Source organism: Pristiophorus japonicus, chromosome 13 (genome assembly GCF_044704955.1).
Source record: "Pristiophorus japonicus isolate sPriJap1 chromosome 13, sPriJap1.hap1, whole genome shotgun sequence".
Lineage (NCBI taxonomy): Eukaryota > Metazoa > Chordata > Chondrichthyes > Pristiophoridae > Pristiophorus > Pristiophorus japonicus.
Window position 1 is genome coordinate 24691020 of NC_091989.1, and position 15006 is coordinate 24706025.

The 15006-nt window shown below is 47.7% G+C and overlaps 1 protein-coding gene across 1 annotated transcript in view; it reads left to right on the forward strand.

Moving 5' to 3' along the window:
- tnpo3 (transportin 3) overlaps window positions 1-15006 on the forward strand; it is a 73538-nt gene that overhangs the window by 17258 nt on the left and 41274 nt on the right. The window contains exons 2-8 of the mRNA XM_070897270.1: window positions 792-992; window positions 1949-2022; window positions 2592-2748; window positions 7333-7476; window positions 8721-8896; window positions 12898-13036; window positions 14710-14856. Of these exons, the coding sequence (XP_070753371.1) occupies window positions 792-992; window positions 1949-2022; window positions 2592-2748; window positions 7333-7476; window positions 8721-8896; window positions 12898-13036; window positions 14710-14856 (1038 nt within the window). The remainder of the gene's footprint in view (window positions 1-791; window positions 993-1948; window positions 2023-2591; window positions 2749-7332; window positions 7477-8720; window positions 8897-12897; window positions 13037-14709; window positions 14857-15006) is intronic.

Below are 15006 nucleotides of genomic sequence, written 5' to 3' on the forward strand. Positions count from 1 at the left end.
CCTCCTCTCCCTCTCTCTCTCTCTCGCCCCCCCTCCTCTCCCTCTCTCTCTCTCTCGCCCCCCCTCCTCTCCCTCTCTCTCTCTCTCGCCCCCCCTCCTCTCCCTCTCTCTCTCTCTCGCCCCCCCTCCTCTCCCTCTCTCTCTCTCTCGCCCCCCCCTCCTCTCCCTCTCTCTCTCTCTCGCCCCCCCCTCCTCTCCCTCTCTCTCTCTCTCGCCCCCCCCTCCTCTCCCTCTCTCTCTCTCTCGCCCCCCCCTCCTCTCCCTCTCTCTCTCTCTCGCCCCCCCCTCCTCTCCCTCTCTCTCTCTCTCGCCCCCCCCTCCTCTCCCTCTCTCTCTCTCTCGCCCCCCCCTCCTCTCCCTCTCTCTCTCTCTCGCCCCCCCCTCCTCTCCCTCTCTCTCTCTCTCGCCCCCCCCTCCTCTCCCTCTCTCTCTCTCTCGCCCCCCCCTCCTCTCCCTCTCTCTCTCTCTCGCCCCCCCTCCTCTCCCTCTCTCTCTCTCTCGCCCCCCCCCTCCTCTCCCTCTCTCTCTCTCGCCCCCCCCTCCTCTCCCTCTCTCTCTCTCTCGCCCCCCCTCCTCTCCCTCTCTCTCTCTCTCGCCCCCCCTCCTCTCCCTCTCTCTCTCTCTCGCCCCCCCCTCCTCTCCCTCTCTCTCTCTCTCGCCCCCCCTCTCCTCTCCCTCTCTCTCTCTCTCGCCCCCCCCTCCTCTCCCTCTCTCTCTCTCTCGCCCCCCCCTCCTCTCCCTCTCTCTCTCTCTCGCCCCCCCCTCCTCTCCCTCTCACCACCCTCCCCCAGATGTATGCCTGGGAGATTTCGGACCAGTTGCTCCAGTTGCAGCAGGAGGTGGAGCTCTGCTACTTCGCAGCGCAGACGATGAAGATGAAAATTCAGACATCTTTTAACGAACTTCCCCCCGAAACACATTCGTCTCTGCGGGACTCGCTGCTCACCCACATCCAAAACTTGAAGGACGTGTCTCCTGTGATTGTTACACAGGTGAGTTGTTGACTAAAGAGGGGTACTCAAGGTCCCCTCCCTGAATTTAATGCTACATGTTATCTGCGTATAAGTATTAATGGGCGATGTACTAAATTCATGGCCTTCACCTCATTTGTTCAAAATTTGCTTTTTTGCTTTTCATCCTCGCTTCTCTGAAGGCTGTGACTGAGCCAGGGTGGCATTTTCCTTGCTCAGGGTCTCTGTTCCCCATGAGCCTGTGCACTGCTGAGATGTTATTTGACTGTGACCATGACCTGATTATGTCCTCGCCCAGCGTGGCAGTTTCCCAAAGGCGTAGAAATGCACCATGTGATGTTTCACTGTGCCTCGAACCGGGCTCTCAAACCACAGCTCCAATAAGGTGGCCCTAAAGTGATTGAAGAGCTAGATTTAAGAAGATGTGGATTGCACAAGACATGTTACAAGAACAGAATGCAAATCAGCGAATAATGTTTTGCACAAAGGCAAATTGTTCCATTGTAACTCACCCCAGTGTGAATTGTTTCTGTAAGGTTTCTCCCCCATCTCCCCCCCCCCCCCCCCCCCGCCCCCCACACACCCCAATTTCCTTCAGCAAACCCCGAGTCCTCACCATGCTAAATTATGCAGAATTCTGTACATTTCAATAGTAAGTGACTGCCCTGACAAGCAAACCGTGACTCTGCGGTCGCAAAGAGAAGCCTGCTGATTTGTCCTCTCAACTTCTCTCCACCTCTCTGGGGATGCATCTAGCCTGGGTTTGGCCCCTCTCGGCTGGCCATGTGGTGAGATTGCGGATTTGCTGTATGGTGAACCACGGACCGGTATCCATGTCCGTGGACTGTGAGCAGTGACGGTGAAGATAGTTAAACCTTCGCCGCTCCTGTGACTTTCTCTTTACAGAATTATGGAACTGATGAGGTTATATGCCAGGTTACAATTTCTGAAACAATTTCTTTCTCGCTTCTCTTTAGCTGGCGCTGGCGATTGCGGATCTTGCCCTGCAAATGGCCTCGTGGAAAGGATGTGTACAAATGCTAACTGAAAAGTAGGTGTCTGGGTTTTGGGTATGTTAATGTCAGAGCAGAAGGAGCTGCTTCTCTCCTCGACAGTGGTGGGTCAAAGTTATTTCAGGTCTATTTCTCACTGTTCCTTCCCCCATCCACGTACCGCTTCACTGGGAAGGTGGTGGGTGTGCAGCAATCTATTCCTGCAGTCTGTCGGTGTTTTATTCAGAAGCTGCATGTGAGAAAAAAAGGCACTCCTGTATCGTCGTACTGCTGGGTGTTTTTCCCAGTGCGAAGTGAACACAGTGTGATTTCAGGCTCAGCTCTTCAGTGAAAGTATAGCGAGAACGCAGAAGCGTGTACTCCTGTAAGAGATCTCTCCGACAAAAGCTGCAATATTTTCATGCATGTGACGCTTGAGAAATATGCTTTTAAACGGTTACACTTAGGTTTCAAGATTCATATGGGAGGAAAAAAATTGAATGTCAAGTTGTCATTCCTTTTGTGGGAGGCAGGTGCTGTGTGGATGTCCATACACTGGGTAAATTGGCTGCCTCTGTCTGCTTTTAATTTCAGGTACACCAATGACCAATCATCTCCTTAATTTCAGGTATGGCAATGATCCTTCATCCCTTTCCTTCCTGTTGGAAATCCTGACCGTGCTCCCAGAGGAGGTTCACAGCCGCTCCCTTAGAATTGGAGCTAACCGCCGCACTGAAATAATCGAGGACCTGGCGTACTCCTCAAGCACAGTGGTATCCCTGCTGGTATGTATATAACGTTAATACCTGGAGGGGAAAGAATGGTTAGAGGGCGTACTTCTTCTTCATTTTCTTTTTCTGCCCATTTTCTCCCCTCCTCTCCTGAAGGGGCTCTCCGGTACTTCACCCAAGTGGCCATTCGTCAGGTGCGAGCGTAGGCGGTGAGTATCAGCAGGCTGCTCGACCATTGGGCGGAGGGGTGGGTGGAGGGAGAAAAGGCCAATCAGAACCAAACCCGATCCTGTCCTCACCCAACCTTTGCGTATAACTAGATTCAATAGATTGATTCCTGGGATTGAGGGGTTTGTCCCATGAGGAGAGATTGAATAGATTGGGGCTATACTCTTTGAAATTTAGAAGACTGAGGTGATCTCATTGAAACATGTAAGATTCTGCGAGGTTTGACAGGGTAGATGCCGAGATGTTTCCCAAGACTAGAGAGTCTAGAACTAGAGGGCATAGTCTCAGGATAAGGGGTCGGCCATTTAAGACTGAGGTGATGAATTTCTTCACTCGGGGTTCTGAATGTTTGGAATTCTCTGAAGGGCTGTGGATGCTGAATCGTTGAGTATGTTCAAGGTCGAGATAGATAGATTTTTGGACTCTCGGGGAATCGAGGGATATGGGGATCGGACAGGAAAGTGGAATTGAGGTCGAAGATCAGCCATGAACTTATTGAATGGCGGACCAGTCTCGACAGGCCTTATAGCCTTCTGCTTCTATTTCTTATGTTCTTGTAACTTCAGCAGGAATGACTTTGGTAGAGATCAGGAGAGAGAACCATGCCCAGTTTTTCCACCATCGTTGCACTGGGGCACTGAGATCAGTTGTACCAACTCAGCTGGCATCAATGCTCCCTCCAATGCTGTCGATGCTTAACCTCGGCATCCATTCTTCCAAAGGAGGTGTCAATCGAATACAGAGGCTTCTCGTCTCATACAGTTTTATATTTAAGGAAGGAGTTGCATTTATATAGTACTTTCATGTCCCCCGGGACATCCCAAAGAGGCTTAACCGCCAGTGAATGGCTTTCTGTAGTTACCGTTACGTGGGGAAACAGCGAGGCCATATAAACATCATTGCTGGACTGGGAGCCAATGTCGGTCAGCAAACACGGGTGATGGGTGAGCGGGGCTTGGCATGAGTTAGGATACGGGTAGCTAAGTTTTGGATGAGCTCATTTTGATTTAACATCATTATTACGTCCTCTCTCTCTCTCTCTCTCACCTCTTCTCAAGGCTAAAGATCCTGGGCCTCCCCTATCTTTCCTCATAATTCAGTCCTCCTGCTAAGCGAGGAGTTGTATAAACCTCGGCGACCAGGAAAGGCACATTGCCTGTGGAGATGTTTATGTGAGAAAGAGAGAGCTCTCTCTTGCTGTCTGAGTCGAGAGTCTCCCCCCAACTGTGTTTCTCTTGCTAACTTTGCTTTTCAATATTTAGAATCTACTGGGGGGTACTTTGATCAGGGAAGTGCGTATGTAGTGTTGTTATGACTATGTGAAATTTGCATACTTTATCCAGTTGCCCTTGGGCGGTGCTCTCCGGGCCTGTGGGTTGTTGCAGTGTAACTTGTCAAATGTATGTGTGACTGAATTTGAAAATGTTCGTGCTTTGTTCATTTGTCTGTTAAATTAAGGCTGGTCCAGAAAATAGTGTCAGCAGATACCTGGCATTTCATAGTGAGTATGGTGCCCTCTTTGCAGTGACGGGTGCAGAGCTCGCCCCTGAATGTGGTGCCCATATTGTCCCTGTTACCAAGGGTTCTCCTGCCCTGGCAGAAATACTTGCATCCAAATAATATCTGTTCTGAAAATAGCAGTTCAAATCTCTTCATTGAGGCTGAAATGCTTGCTTGCTTGAATTTAAATTCTTCAACTAATTAACTCTAAATTTCAAATTGTAACCTAATGAATTCTTAAAACAATTGTGTCCAAAGGTATTTTAAATCATGATGAGGAGTGCTCTGGATCCTCTTCTGCCAGTTTTCTCACCTCCTCTCCTGGGGCTGTCTCTCGCTGGGCTGCATATGTTTCCAGCATTACTCCCCCTCTCGTCCCCTTCCCCCCCCGCCCCCCCTCCTCGTCCGCTCACTCCCACCCCCCCACAGTCCCGCCCCGCCACCTCGTCCGCTCTCCTCCCTTCCCTCACTCCCCTCGTTCCCTCCTCGTCCCCTCCCTCCCCTCCCCGTCCCATGCTTCCCCCCGCCCCCTCCCTCCCCCCCCCCCCCCCCTCCTCTCTCCCCGTCCCCTTCCTCCCCGCCCCCCCCACCGCTATGAAAGGCGGGCGAGAGACACGTGGAAGCAGACAGATTTCTGTTCAGAGCCATCTGTTTCAGAGTGGGGAGTGATGATAAATTGTGTATCATACACTATCAGTTGATTTTAAAGTGTAAAGCTCAGGATCACTGAACCACGATCTGCAACCCTGGCTGATTTTCCTTCCAGATTTTTTCCCTCCACTATCTAATGCAGAGGTGCTGAAGCCAGTTGTGGTGTCCCTCTAGCTGGGAGTCCTTGCGAGTGTCATTTTACAGGGGATCCCTGGAACCTTAATGTTTGTAGTCGATTCTAACACAGAAATTGAAAAAGCATTCCCTTATGTATAGAACATTAAGAGAACATCTACATAAGAACATAAGAAATAGGAGCAGGTCTAGGCCATTTGCCCCCTCGAGCCTGCTCCGCCATTCAATAAGACCATGGCTGATCTGATCGTGGACTCAGCTCCACTTCCCTGCCCACTCCCCATAACCCTTTATCGTTTAAGAAACTGTCTATTTCTGTCTTAAATGTATTCATTGTCCCAGCTTCCACAGCTCTCTGAGGCAACGAATTTCACAGATTTATAACCCCCTGAGAGAAGAAATTTCTCCTCATCTCAGTTTTAAATGGGCGGCCCCTTATTCTAAGATCATGCCCTCTAGTTCTGGTCACCCCCATCAGTGGAAACATCCTCTCTGCATCCACCTTGTCAAGCCCCCTCATAATCTTATATGTTTCAATAAGATCACCTCTCATTCTTCTGAATTCCAATGAGTAGAGGCCCAACCTACTCGATCTTTCCTCATAAGTCAACACCCCCTCATCCCTGGAATCAATCTAGTGAACCTTCTCTGAACTGCCTCCACAGCAAGTATATCCTTTCGTAAATATGGAAATCAAAACTGCAGACAGTATTCCAGGTGTGGCCTCACCAATACTCTGTACAACTGTAGCAAGACTTCCCTGCTTTTATACTCCATCCCCTTTGCATAAAGGCCAAGATACCGTTGGCCTTCCTGATCACTTGCTGTACCTACATACTATACTTTTGTGTTTCATGCACAAGTACCCCCAGGTCCCGCTGTACTGCGGCACTTTGCAATCTTTCTCCATTTAAATAATAACTTGCTCTTGGATTTTTTTTCTGCCAAAGTGCATGACCTCACACTTTCTGACATTATACTCCATCTGCTAAATTTTTGCCCACTCACTTAGCCTGTCTATGTCCTTTTGCAGATTTTTTGTGCCCTCCTCACACATTGCTTTTCCTCCCATCTTTGTATCGTCAGCAAACTTGGCTACATTACACTCAGTCTTCCAAGTCGCTAATATAGATTGTAAATAGTTGGGGTCCCAGCACTGATCCCTGCGACACCCCACTAGTTACTGGTTGCCAACCAGAAAATGGAACTATTTATCCCATCTAATTGAGGTGTTTACATTGATTAAAGAATTCGATACGGTAGATAGAGAGAAACTGTTTCCACTGGTGGGGGAGGCGAGGACAAGACGGCATAACCTTAACATTAGAGTCAGGCCATTAAGGGGTGATGTCGGGAAGCACTTCTTCACACAGTGGAAAGCTGGAACTCTCTCCCCCAAAAAGCTGTTGAAGCTGGGGATCAATTGAAAACTTCAAATCTGAGATTTATAGATTTTTGTTCGGTAAGGGTATTAAGGGTTATGGAACCAGGACGGGTAAATGTTTTGCCTCTCCCAGGAGTTAAGTAACTGGAGTTAAGATACAGATCAGCCATGATCTAATTGAGGGGCGGAACAGGCTCAGGGGGAGGGGGTGGGGGTAGGGGGGGGGGTGGTGCTGAAAAGCCTTCTCTATCTTGACCCAGTGAGTGGTTAGGATGTGGAACTCTTGCCACAATAGTGGAGGTCACTAGCAATGAATGAATTTAAAGGGAAGCTAGATAAGCACATGAGGAAGAGAAGAGAATTGAGGGTTATGCTGAAAGAGTTAGATGAGAAAATATGGGAGGATGCTCGAGTGGAACATAAACGCCGGCATTGACTGGCTGGGACGAATGTCCTGTTTCTATGCTGTATATTCTATGCAACCCTGTTCCTGTGCTTTACAAAGTGTGTGTGTGAGTGAGAACTTTGGGTAAGGATAGGATGACCCACCCCCAATGGTTGAACAGCTTGCCCAGCACGAAACGTCGAGACTCGTACACGAGTAGTGACCATGTTGAGGTACCGGAGTGCAGCCAGCAACTGTGTAGCTGTAACCCCTGCATTGATCCACAGCTTCAGCCAAGGAGGAAAACTTGTTCGTTCGTAAAGAAAATCCATAATGGCTGTCTCTTTTTCCCCAGACAGCCTGTACAGAACGTAGCGGCAACGAGGAGAAGACTCTGATGAAGGTGTTCCGGTGCTTGGGGAGCTGGTTTAACTTGGGTGTGTTGGACAGCAACTTCATGGCAAATAACCGCCTGCTACTAATCCTTTTTCAGGTTTTGGTGAGTGCCTCAGGGCGAGCTGCCCAGTTGTAATCTGTACGGTTCACTGATGCAGACCAAGTCTGAAGGACCCACGTGCATTGAACTGAAACCCCATTTGCATTGTTTGAAAATGACTATTATAGCAAGCAATATATGAACAGGAGTGATTTCACATGGGTGTAATGGTTTAATGGGACCAAAGGCAAATATTTTAAACAAATTTCTGGCACACAGTCTTACTGGGCGACGGTTCCACAGTCACAGTCTGACCTGAACCGGCTGTACTTGTTGAAAGATGAGACATTAGATTTGCAGTGAGGTAGTTGACAAAGCAAATTCACTGAGAAATACTTTGCAAAGGTGTGGTACGTGGGCATTGTTTACAAACCCAGATTCAATTCCCAATTAGCTGATCCGAGTTCGAGAACCTGTTTGGTGTTGCAATTGGCCTCCATTTCCTTGAGTTCAGAAAGGTCCCTGACTGATGCCCAGTGGCTCCTGCTGGAAAGAGGTGCATGTGGTCATTAAATAAGGACAGGGCCTGGTTTAACAGTCAAATGGCCCACTGGCATTTAACTAGTTAGACTCCTTCACGACAACTAGTTGCTGACATAGTCCTGGAACACACCCAGTGACTGTGGAACTGTCGCCCAGTAAAACTGCGTTTCAGAAATTTGTTTAAAATATTTGTCTTTGGTTGTCAGAAGTTCCCCCTTATTCTGATGTCTCTGTGATTCCTGTGCTATAGGGTCACTGACTTTTGTTTTCTCTGCTCCCCCTTATCTCAGTTGCTTGGCTGAGATGATGAGTGTTAGTGCAAGTGAATGCACTGAAGCCCTGTAACAAGCATGTCAGTGCATAGTAGGTTCACATGGTAGGTGATTGAGGGACATTGCCGGTGTAGTTTATGAATTATCCTTCTCCCTCCCCCACCACCACAGTTTTGTCTGTCTGTTTGACCTGTGCTGGGACATGACTTTGCAGATGCAGAGGTTAGCTGCCGGTGAGAGCATTATAAGTGATCTCAGTCCCAATCTCACCCTAGCATCCCCTCTTCAACACTTCTCAGCCAGGGTCACTGTTTGTCAACCAGGAATGGGATAAGAACATAAGAACATAAGAATTAGGAGCAGGAGTAGGCCATTCAGCCCCTCGAGCCTGCTCCGTCATTCAATAAGATCATGGCTGATCTACAACCTAATCTTTGACTAGTTTCTTCCATGCTAACTCAGGAATGCTGATGCAGTGTCTTTTTGTTTCAGCAACGTGATGATACCTCGACAAATCTGCACGAGGCTGCGTCAGACTGTATCTGTTCGGCGCTCTATGCCATTGAGAATGTAGAGACAACCCTACCTCTGGCTCTGCACCTGTTCCAGGGCGTGCTAACTCTAGAATCTGCATATCACATGGCTGTGGCACGTGAGGATCTCGATAAGTAAGGACCTCGTAAACATAATCATCGTAAGGCTCTGTTATAACGTGATGTTGGCACCACAGCTTCCCGTGCCCCTCAGACACTCGCCGGTCCTGATGTAAATTGGAGCAGTTTTGTTGTGGGTGTGGTGGCAAGTAAAAGCAGACTTGAATTTCTTGTCTTGTATCTGCTGCAGAGCTGGCGCCGGAGGCAGTGCTGATGTATCGAAGTCATGTTGCTTGAGTCTCTGGGGCATGAGGCTCATCTGTGGAGGGGATGCCTCCCTGCACTGCTGCAAGTGAGCTGTCACCGACAGCAAATGCAAATGGTTGCCACCTCCCTCGGTTTGATCTGGCCGAGTGCCTGAGCTTTTGACCTGTCTGTATCAGCCTGCAGAGTGGTTTTCTCTATTCCTGATAAAGATTTCTCCTTATCGTTCCAGCTTTTGTTTTCTTTGAGTTCTATAGACATAGAATCATAGAATGATACAGCACAGAAGGCGGCCATTTGACCCACTGGGGCTGTGCTAGCTCTTTGAAAGAGCTATCCAGTTAAGTCCCATCCCCCTGCCCTTTCCCCATAGCCTTGCAATTTTTTTCCCCTTCAATTTCCATTTTTAAAGTTATTATTGAATCTGCTTCCACCAGCCTTTCAGGCAGTGCATTCCAGATTGTAACAACTCTGCATTAAAAAAAAATCTTCTCATCTCCCCTCTGGTTCTTTTGCCAATTACTTTAAATATGTGTCCAATGGTTACATCAACTTTCACATAAAAGAAGCGCTTTCAGTGTAGCTTTACATCCTGGGGGTGGGGGCAAGGGAGGGTGGGGTGAAGGATAAGGGATCGAGACTGAGCAGGAACTGGGAGAAAGTTAGGGGAGTTAACCGGAGGCTGCACATATGAGGTGGATTTTGAACGTGGGGAGAGATGTAACAAGATGGTGAGGTTTGGGAAAAGTTTGGGTGAAAGACCATGGGACAGGTGTTGTGGAGGGGGCACACAGCAGTGCAGAGTGATGGGCATGAGTTGGAGGAGACAAAGCCTGGGACGGATATGGGTGGTGGGGGAAATTGAGAGCAATTACTGAATGTGGAAGTGTGTGGGCGGTGGAATTGACTGCAGCAGACACTGTTATCAGTGTCCAGGAACTCCGCAATCACTCCCCCTCTAATTCAAGTCCCTTGCACCTCTCTCTGCCACTTTTCCTGAACTTAGCATATTAAGAGAAGTGTATTCAGAAAAGAATATGTAGTATGGAGGTTACATTTGAGTCGAGAGTAAAAGGGGAGACCATCTGAATGTTGGAAATCTGAAATAAAAATGGCATAGGCTGGAGATACAGAGCACGTGTATCAGCTTTTTAAAGCGAAAGATAGGTTCATGTTTCATGTAAATCCTTCATCAGAGCTAGAAACAGGGAGATAGGCAAACCCTTTTGAAAGAACTACATCTGAAACATTATAAACTGTCTTTTCATTTAGATGCTGACTGACCTGTTCTGCAGTTCCAGAACTTTCTGTTCTTATAAACTTCAGTCAGTTTGAACTGTATCCTCTTATTGATGTTTCCCGATCATATTCATAAGAAATTACATAGAATTACATACACGGTATGTAATTATATGTAAAAAAAAAATTCATAAGAAATGGGTTTGATCTCATGTCTTCCTGTTTGGCCACGCAGTCTGGTTGCAAATATTCACCGAGCCAAACACTTCCTGGGTTCTTGCTCTATCACTTACTCAGTCTGTTCCTTTATAAAAAAAAATATATATATATATTCTTGGGATGTGGGTGTCACTGGCAAGGGCAGCATTTATTGCCCACCCCTAGTTGCCCTTGAGAAGGTGGTGAGCCTTTTTCTTGAACCGCTGCAGTCTGTGTGGTGAAGGTACTCCCACAATGTTCTTGGGTAGGGAGTTCCAAGATTTTGACCCAATGACGATGAAGGAACAGCCGATATATGTCCAAGTTGGGATGGTGGGAGACTTACAGGGGTTATCCCTAAAGTAGTAAAAAATGTGGTGTAACCAAGTGGTCATAGGGCCAATATTATGCCGTGTCTTGTCTGTCGGGTGGTGACTTTGCTTGTTCCCTTGCACTCCCTCGCATGCTGTAGTTCTCCCCCTTGCCCATGTGCGTGCTCTGCACCCCCCCTTTCCGCAGTCACGTGGTTGATTTCTGCCTGAGGCGGCTGCTGTTCAGGCATGTGTGCCTGCTGCTCCACTTTTGCTGCACTCTGCTTTTTGCATGAGCTCCCTTCCACTTTCGCACCTGCTCCCTCACTCTCTCTCTTTCTCGAATGCACACTCTTTGTTTTTCCCTTCACTACATGATTTTCCACTGCAAGCTCTTCTCGCCTCTCTTCCCCACCCTCCTCTGCCCATCCCCATCTTTATTCTTCCTTTCCTTCCTCTTTTCTTGCTTTCTCTTCAGGCGCTCCATGCTAGACATACCCTTGTCACCTCTCTCTGTGCCTGCTCTCTCGCCCTCTCATATTTTGTTTGGTACACTCACTTATTCTCGCTCTCTACTGCACTCTCTCTCTCTCTCGCTTTCTCCTTATCCATGTGTGCTCTGCCCAGGCTCTATGCCACAATAGAGTAGTAATTATGGCCCCAAGTTTCCACATGATTTGCTCCTGATTTTTAGGAGCAACTGGTGTAGAACGGAGTATCTTAGAAATCGGAATTCTCCACATTTAAGTTTTCTGCAGTTCTAGTCAGGTAGAACAGTTTCACGTTTGAACAGAATTTTTTTTCAAAAGAGGGCGTGTCTGGCCACTGACGCCTGATTTGAAAGTTTCCACAGTGAAAACGTACCCCAAACTAACTTAGAATGGAGCAAGTGAAGATTTTTGAAAAAACCTTGTCTACACATTAAAAAATCAGGCGCAGGTTACAAATTAGGCCTCGGGAACGAGGTGGGGTGGGGGGAGGGGGGGGGGGGAAGGGAGGTCATTACATTCTACAATAAATCCTTATTTATACTTATACAAATATTATACAAATAAATCCAACCTGAATAAAAATTTATAAGCAAAGAAAAGATTAAATAAACCATGTTCCTACCTGTGTGAAAGTGTTTCTGGCAGCGGTTTGCCGTCGGGACCGACCGACGGCAGGGGGGGGGAGGAGAAGGCTGCAGGAAGCCTCATTACTTGAGGCAGCCGTTCCCGACGGCAGTGGGGGGGAGGCAGGGAGAAGGCTGCAAGAAGCCTCAGTACTTGAGGCAGCCAGGGTTGCCGGCACGGAAAAAACTCATTTAAATTGTACCCGCCCCCTCCTACTTACAAAATCGGCGCGAGTGGTAGGCTCCGCCCCCTGGGCGCCGCACCAAGCAGACATCGAGCTGCAAAGCGCTCGAGAATAGAGCGTTTTTTTTTCAGGCGCCGTTTTCGGCGCGAAAAACGAGCGCCCAGCTCGGAGGGGCGCCTGTTTTGCCGCGTGTGGAAACTTGGAACCTATGTTACTGGGCCAGTAATCCAGAGGGCTGCACTAATAATTCAGAGAATGTGAGTTCAAATCCCACCAGGACAGTTTGAGAATTTGAATTCAGTTTTGACAGAAAACCTGAAAATAAAAAGCTGTCATCAATAAAAGTGACAAAGAAACTATCTGGATTTAAAAACTCAACTTGCCCTTCACACATGATCCCTGACAGTGTACAACTTTGCTAAGTCTTGCCTTCGGTTGATGTGCAAGTGCTTTCCTTAATGGGGGCGGGTGGGGAACATTGGCTGATTCTCAATGCACTCGCCCATAGGCACTAAATGAATTGTAGCTCCCAGGGGCGGACTGGGGATCACACTGGGACCTTGTGTTTTGAATGGCCTCCTACTATGTCAAGTGTTTCTAATTAGCAGGGCGTTGAATATATCCTGTTGCCCTCTATGGGCTTCCCATTTGCACAACTCTCGGTCCATCCCTGATTTAATGGATTAATTTTTAAAGAGAAAACTGAAAGGGCCAAATTTTACTCTGCATCCCATTCTGATCTCTAGCCATCTTTCCTTTGCACAGGGTTCTGAATTACTGTCGAATTTTTACCGAGTTGTGCGAGACGTTTCTAGAGATGATCGTGCAGACCCCAGGGCAGGGGCTCGGAGACCTGCGGACACTGGAACTACTACTGATTTGTGCAGGGCATGCGCAGTACGAGGTAGGGAGAGTGGCCTGCTCGCAGCATGGCGGGCACATTTTTGCAACGGTTTTACTGCTTCAGTTTTGATGGGTCGCGCTGAAGTTGGGGACGTGATGGGCGCATTTCCCCGGCATCAACTGTCCTTCAGTGCCCCCGCCAAAGAGCTATGCTGCATGGGTGACCCTCGATGCGAAGTGTTAATGCTTTCAGCCTTAATCACACCCTGATCCAATCCTCCCCTGATGTGCAACCCCCAGCAGGGGTTCACTGGGTAGGAAAACCTGTTGAACTTTTGTCAGCTCTACTCAACAATGAATTGTTGCGCACTCCTCACTATTGGGCTGAGATCAGCTAACTCGCCACAGACCAGGGACTGAGTCTCACAGCCTGCAGTACAATTAAACGCTGAGCCATTGAAATCTGAACACTTCTTTTTGAAGAAAAACTGTTCTCTGTGTGTGTTTCAGATCTGTGTACTTACGAACGAACGAACGAACGGTCAAACTTGCATTTCTATAGCGCCTTTCAGGACATCCCAAAATGCTTTACAGCCAATTAAGTACTTTTGAAACATAGTCACTGTTGTAATGTTGTAAAGTCAGCAGCCAATTTACACACAGCAAGCTACCACAATCAGCAGTGAAATAAATGACAAGATAATCTGTTTTTTAATGATGTTGGTTGCATCACTAATAAAGGAAGACTCAGCACAAACACAGAAATTCACAGATGTGATAGAACATGCTTGTTTTGAGAATAAACCTTAAAGCGTTAGTGACTGGTGGAGTGATGCTCAGTCACTCATTGGTCACCCATGTAGGCTAGCAAGTTGTTGGAATATTGACATGGGTATGAGCTATACGGAATCAATGATCGAGTTGTTGCTATAGTAAAGCACAATGTTGGCCGCTGTGGCATTTTCGTGGATTGTCTGGTAGAACTGTGGAGGAAAAGCAGCAGTATGATTATAGATTGTGGCCTGCTAAACTTGGGTTGTAAGTGGAGAGAGAATTTGGAGCTGTGTTACACTGTGTTGAAAGAAAGAACTTCAATTGATATCATTGGGGTCGAGGATGACTTGCTTCCACACTAAAAATGACTACTCGAGTAACTGATGAACTGATATCATGCCTTTCACATGCTCAGAACATCCCAAGTGCTTTTCAGCCAATGCAGTACTTTTTGAAGTACAGTCACTGTTATTGTCAGAAATTGCAGTAGCCATGTTGAGCACAGCAAGATCCCACAAACAGCAAATGAAACATGAACAGATAACCTGCTTTTGGTTGAGGGAGGAATGCTAGGGCACTCGGTGAAAACCTTGTTTCTTGTTGAATTCTTCCAGTGGATCACTTGCATCCACCTAAACAGACAGCCAATGCTTAGGATTGACATCGTATCTGCAAGACGACTCACTCAATACTGCACTGAATTGTAGGTCTAGATTGTGCAGAAGTCCTGGGGCAGAAGAGTAGTTGATTACAGAATTGTCACTAGTGGTAGGAGCAATTTGAAGGGGAGAATTGAGCGTATCCTGGTCACATTCAGAAGGAATGTATGTCCTCTTAAGTAATGTCGATAGCTCATTGACTAGTTTTTCTGCGTTGCCTAAATTGGTTCTTTGGATGAACTGTAAACTGTATTGAAGTTGTCCTGTTTCTCTGGTTGCTGAATCCTCTCTGTTTACCCAGGTAGCGGAGATCAGCTTTAACTTCTGGTACAGATTGGGAGAGCATCTCTACAAAATGAGCGACCCGACACGCCACGCTGTCTTTCGTCCATACATCCAGCGGCTGCTTCACGCCCTGGCCCGGCACTGCCAGCTAGAACCAGATCACGTAAGGTTTTCAGAAATTTCTGTGAACGTTTTAACTGCAGTAGTCTCCTGAGATGGGATATTGGTGGAATCTGGGTGCACTTGAGTGAGTTGATAATCAGGAGGAGAGGATTGCTATGGTGTTGTGGGTAGCCTGGGAAGTGTAGCCTGG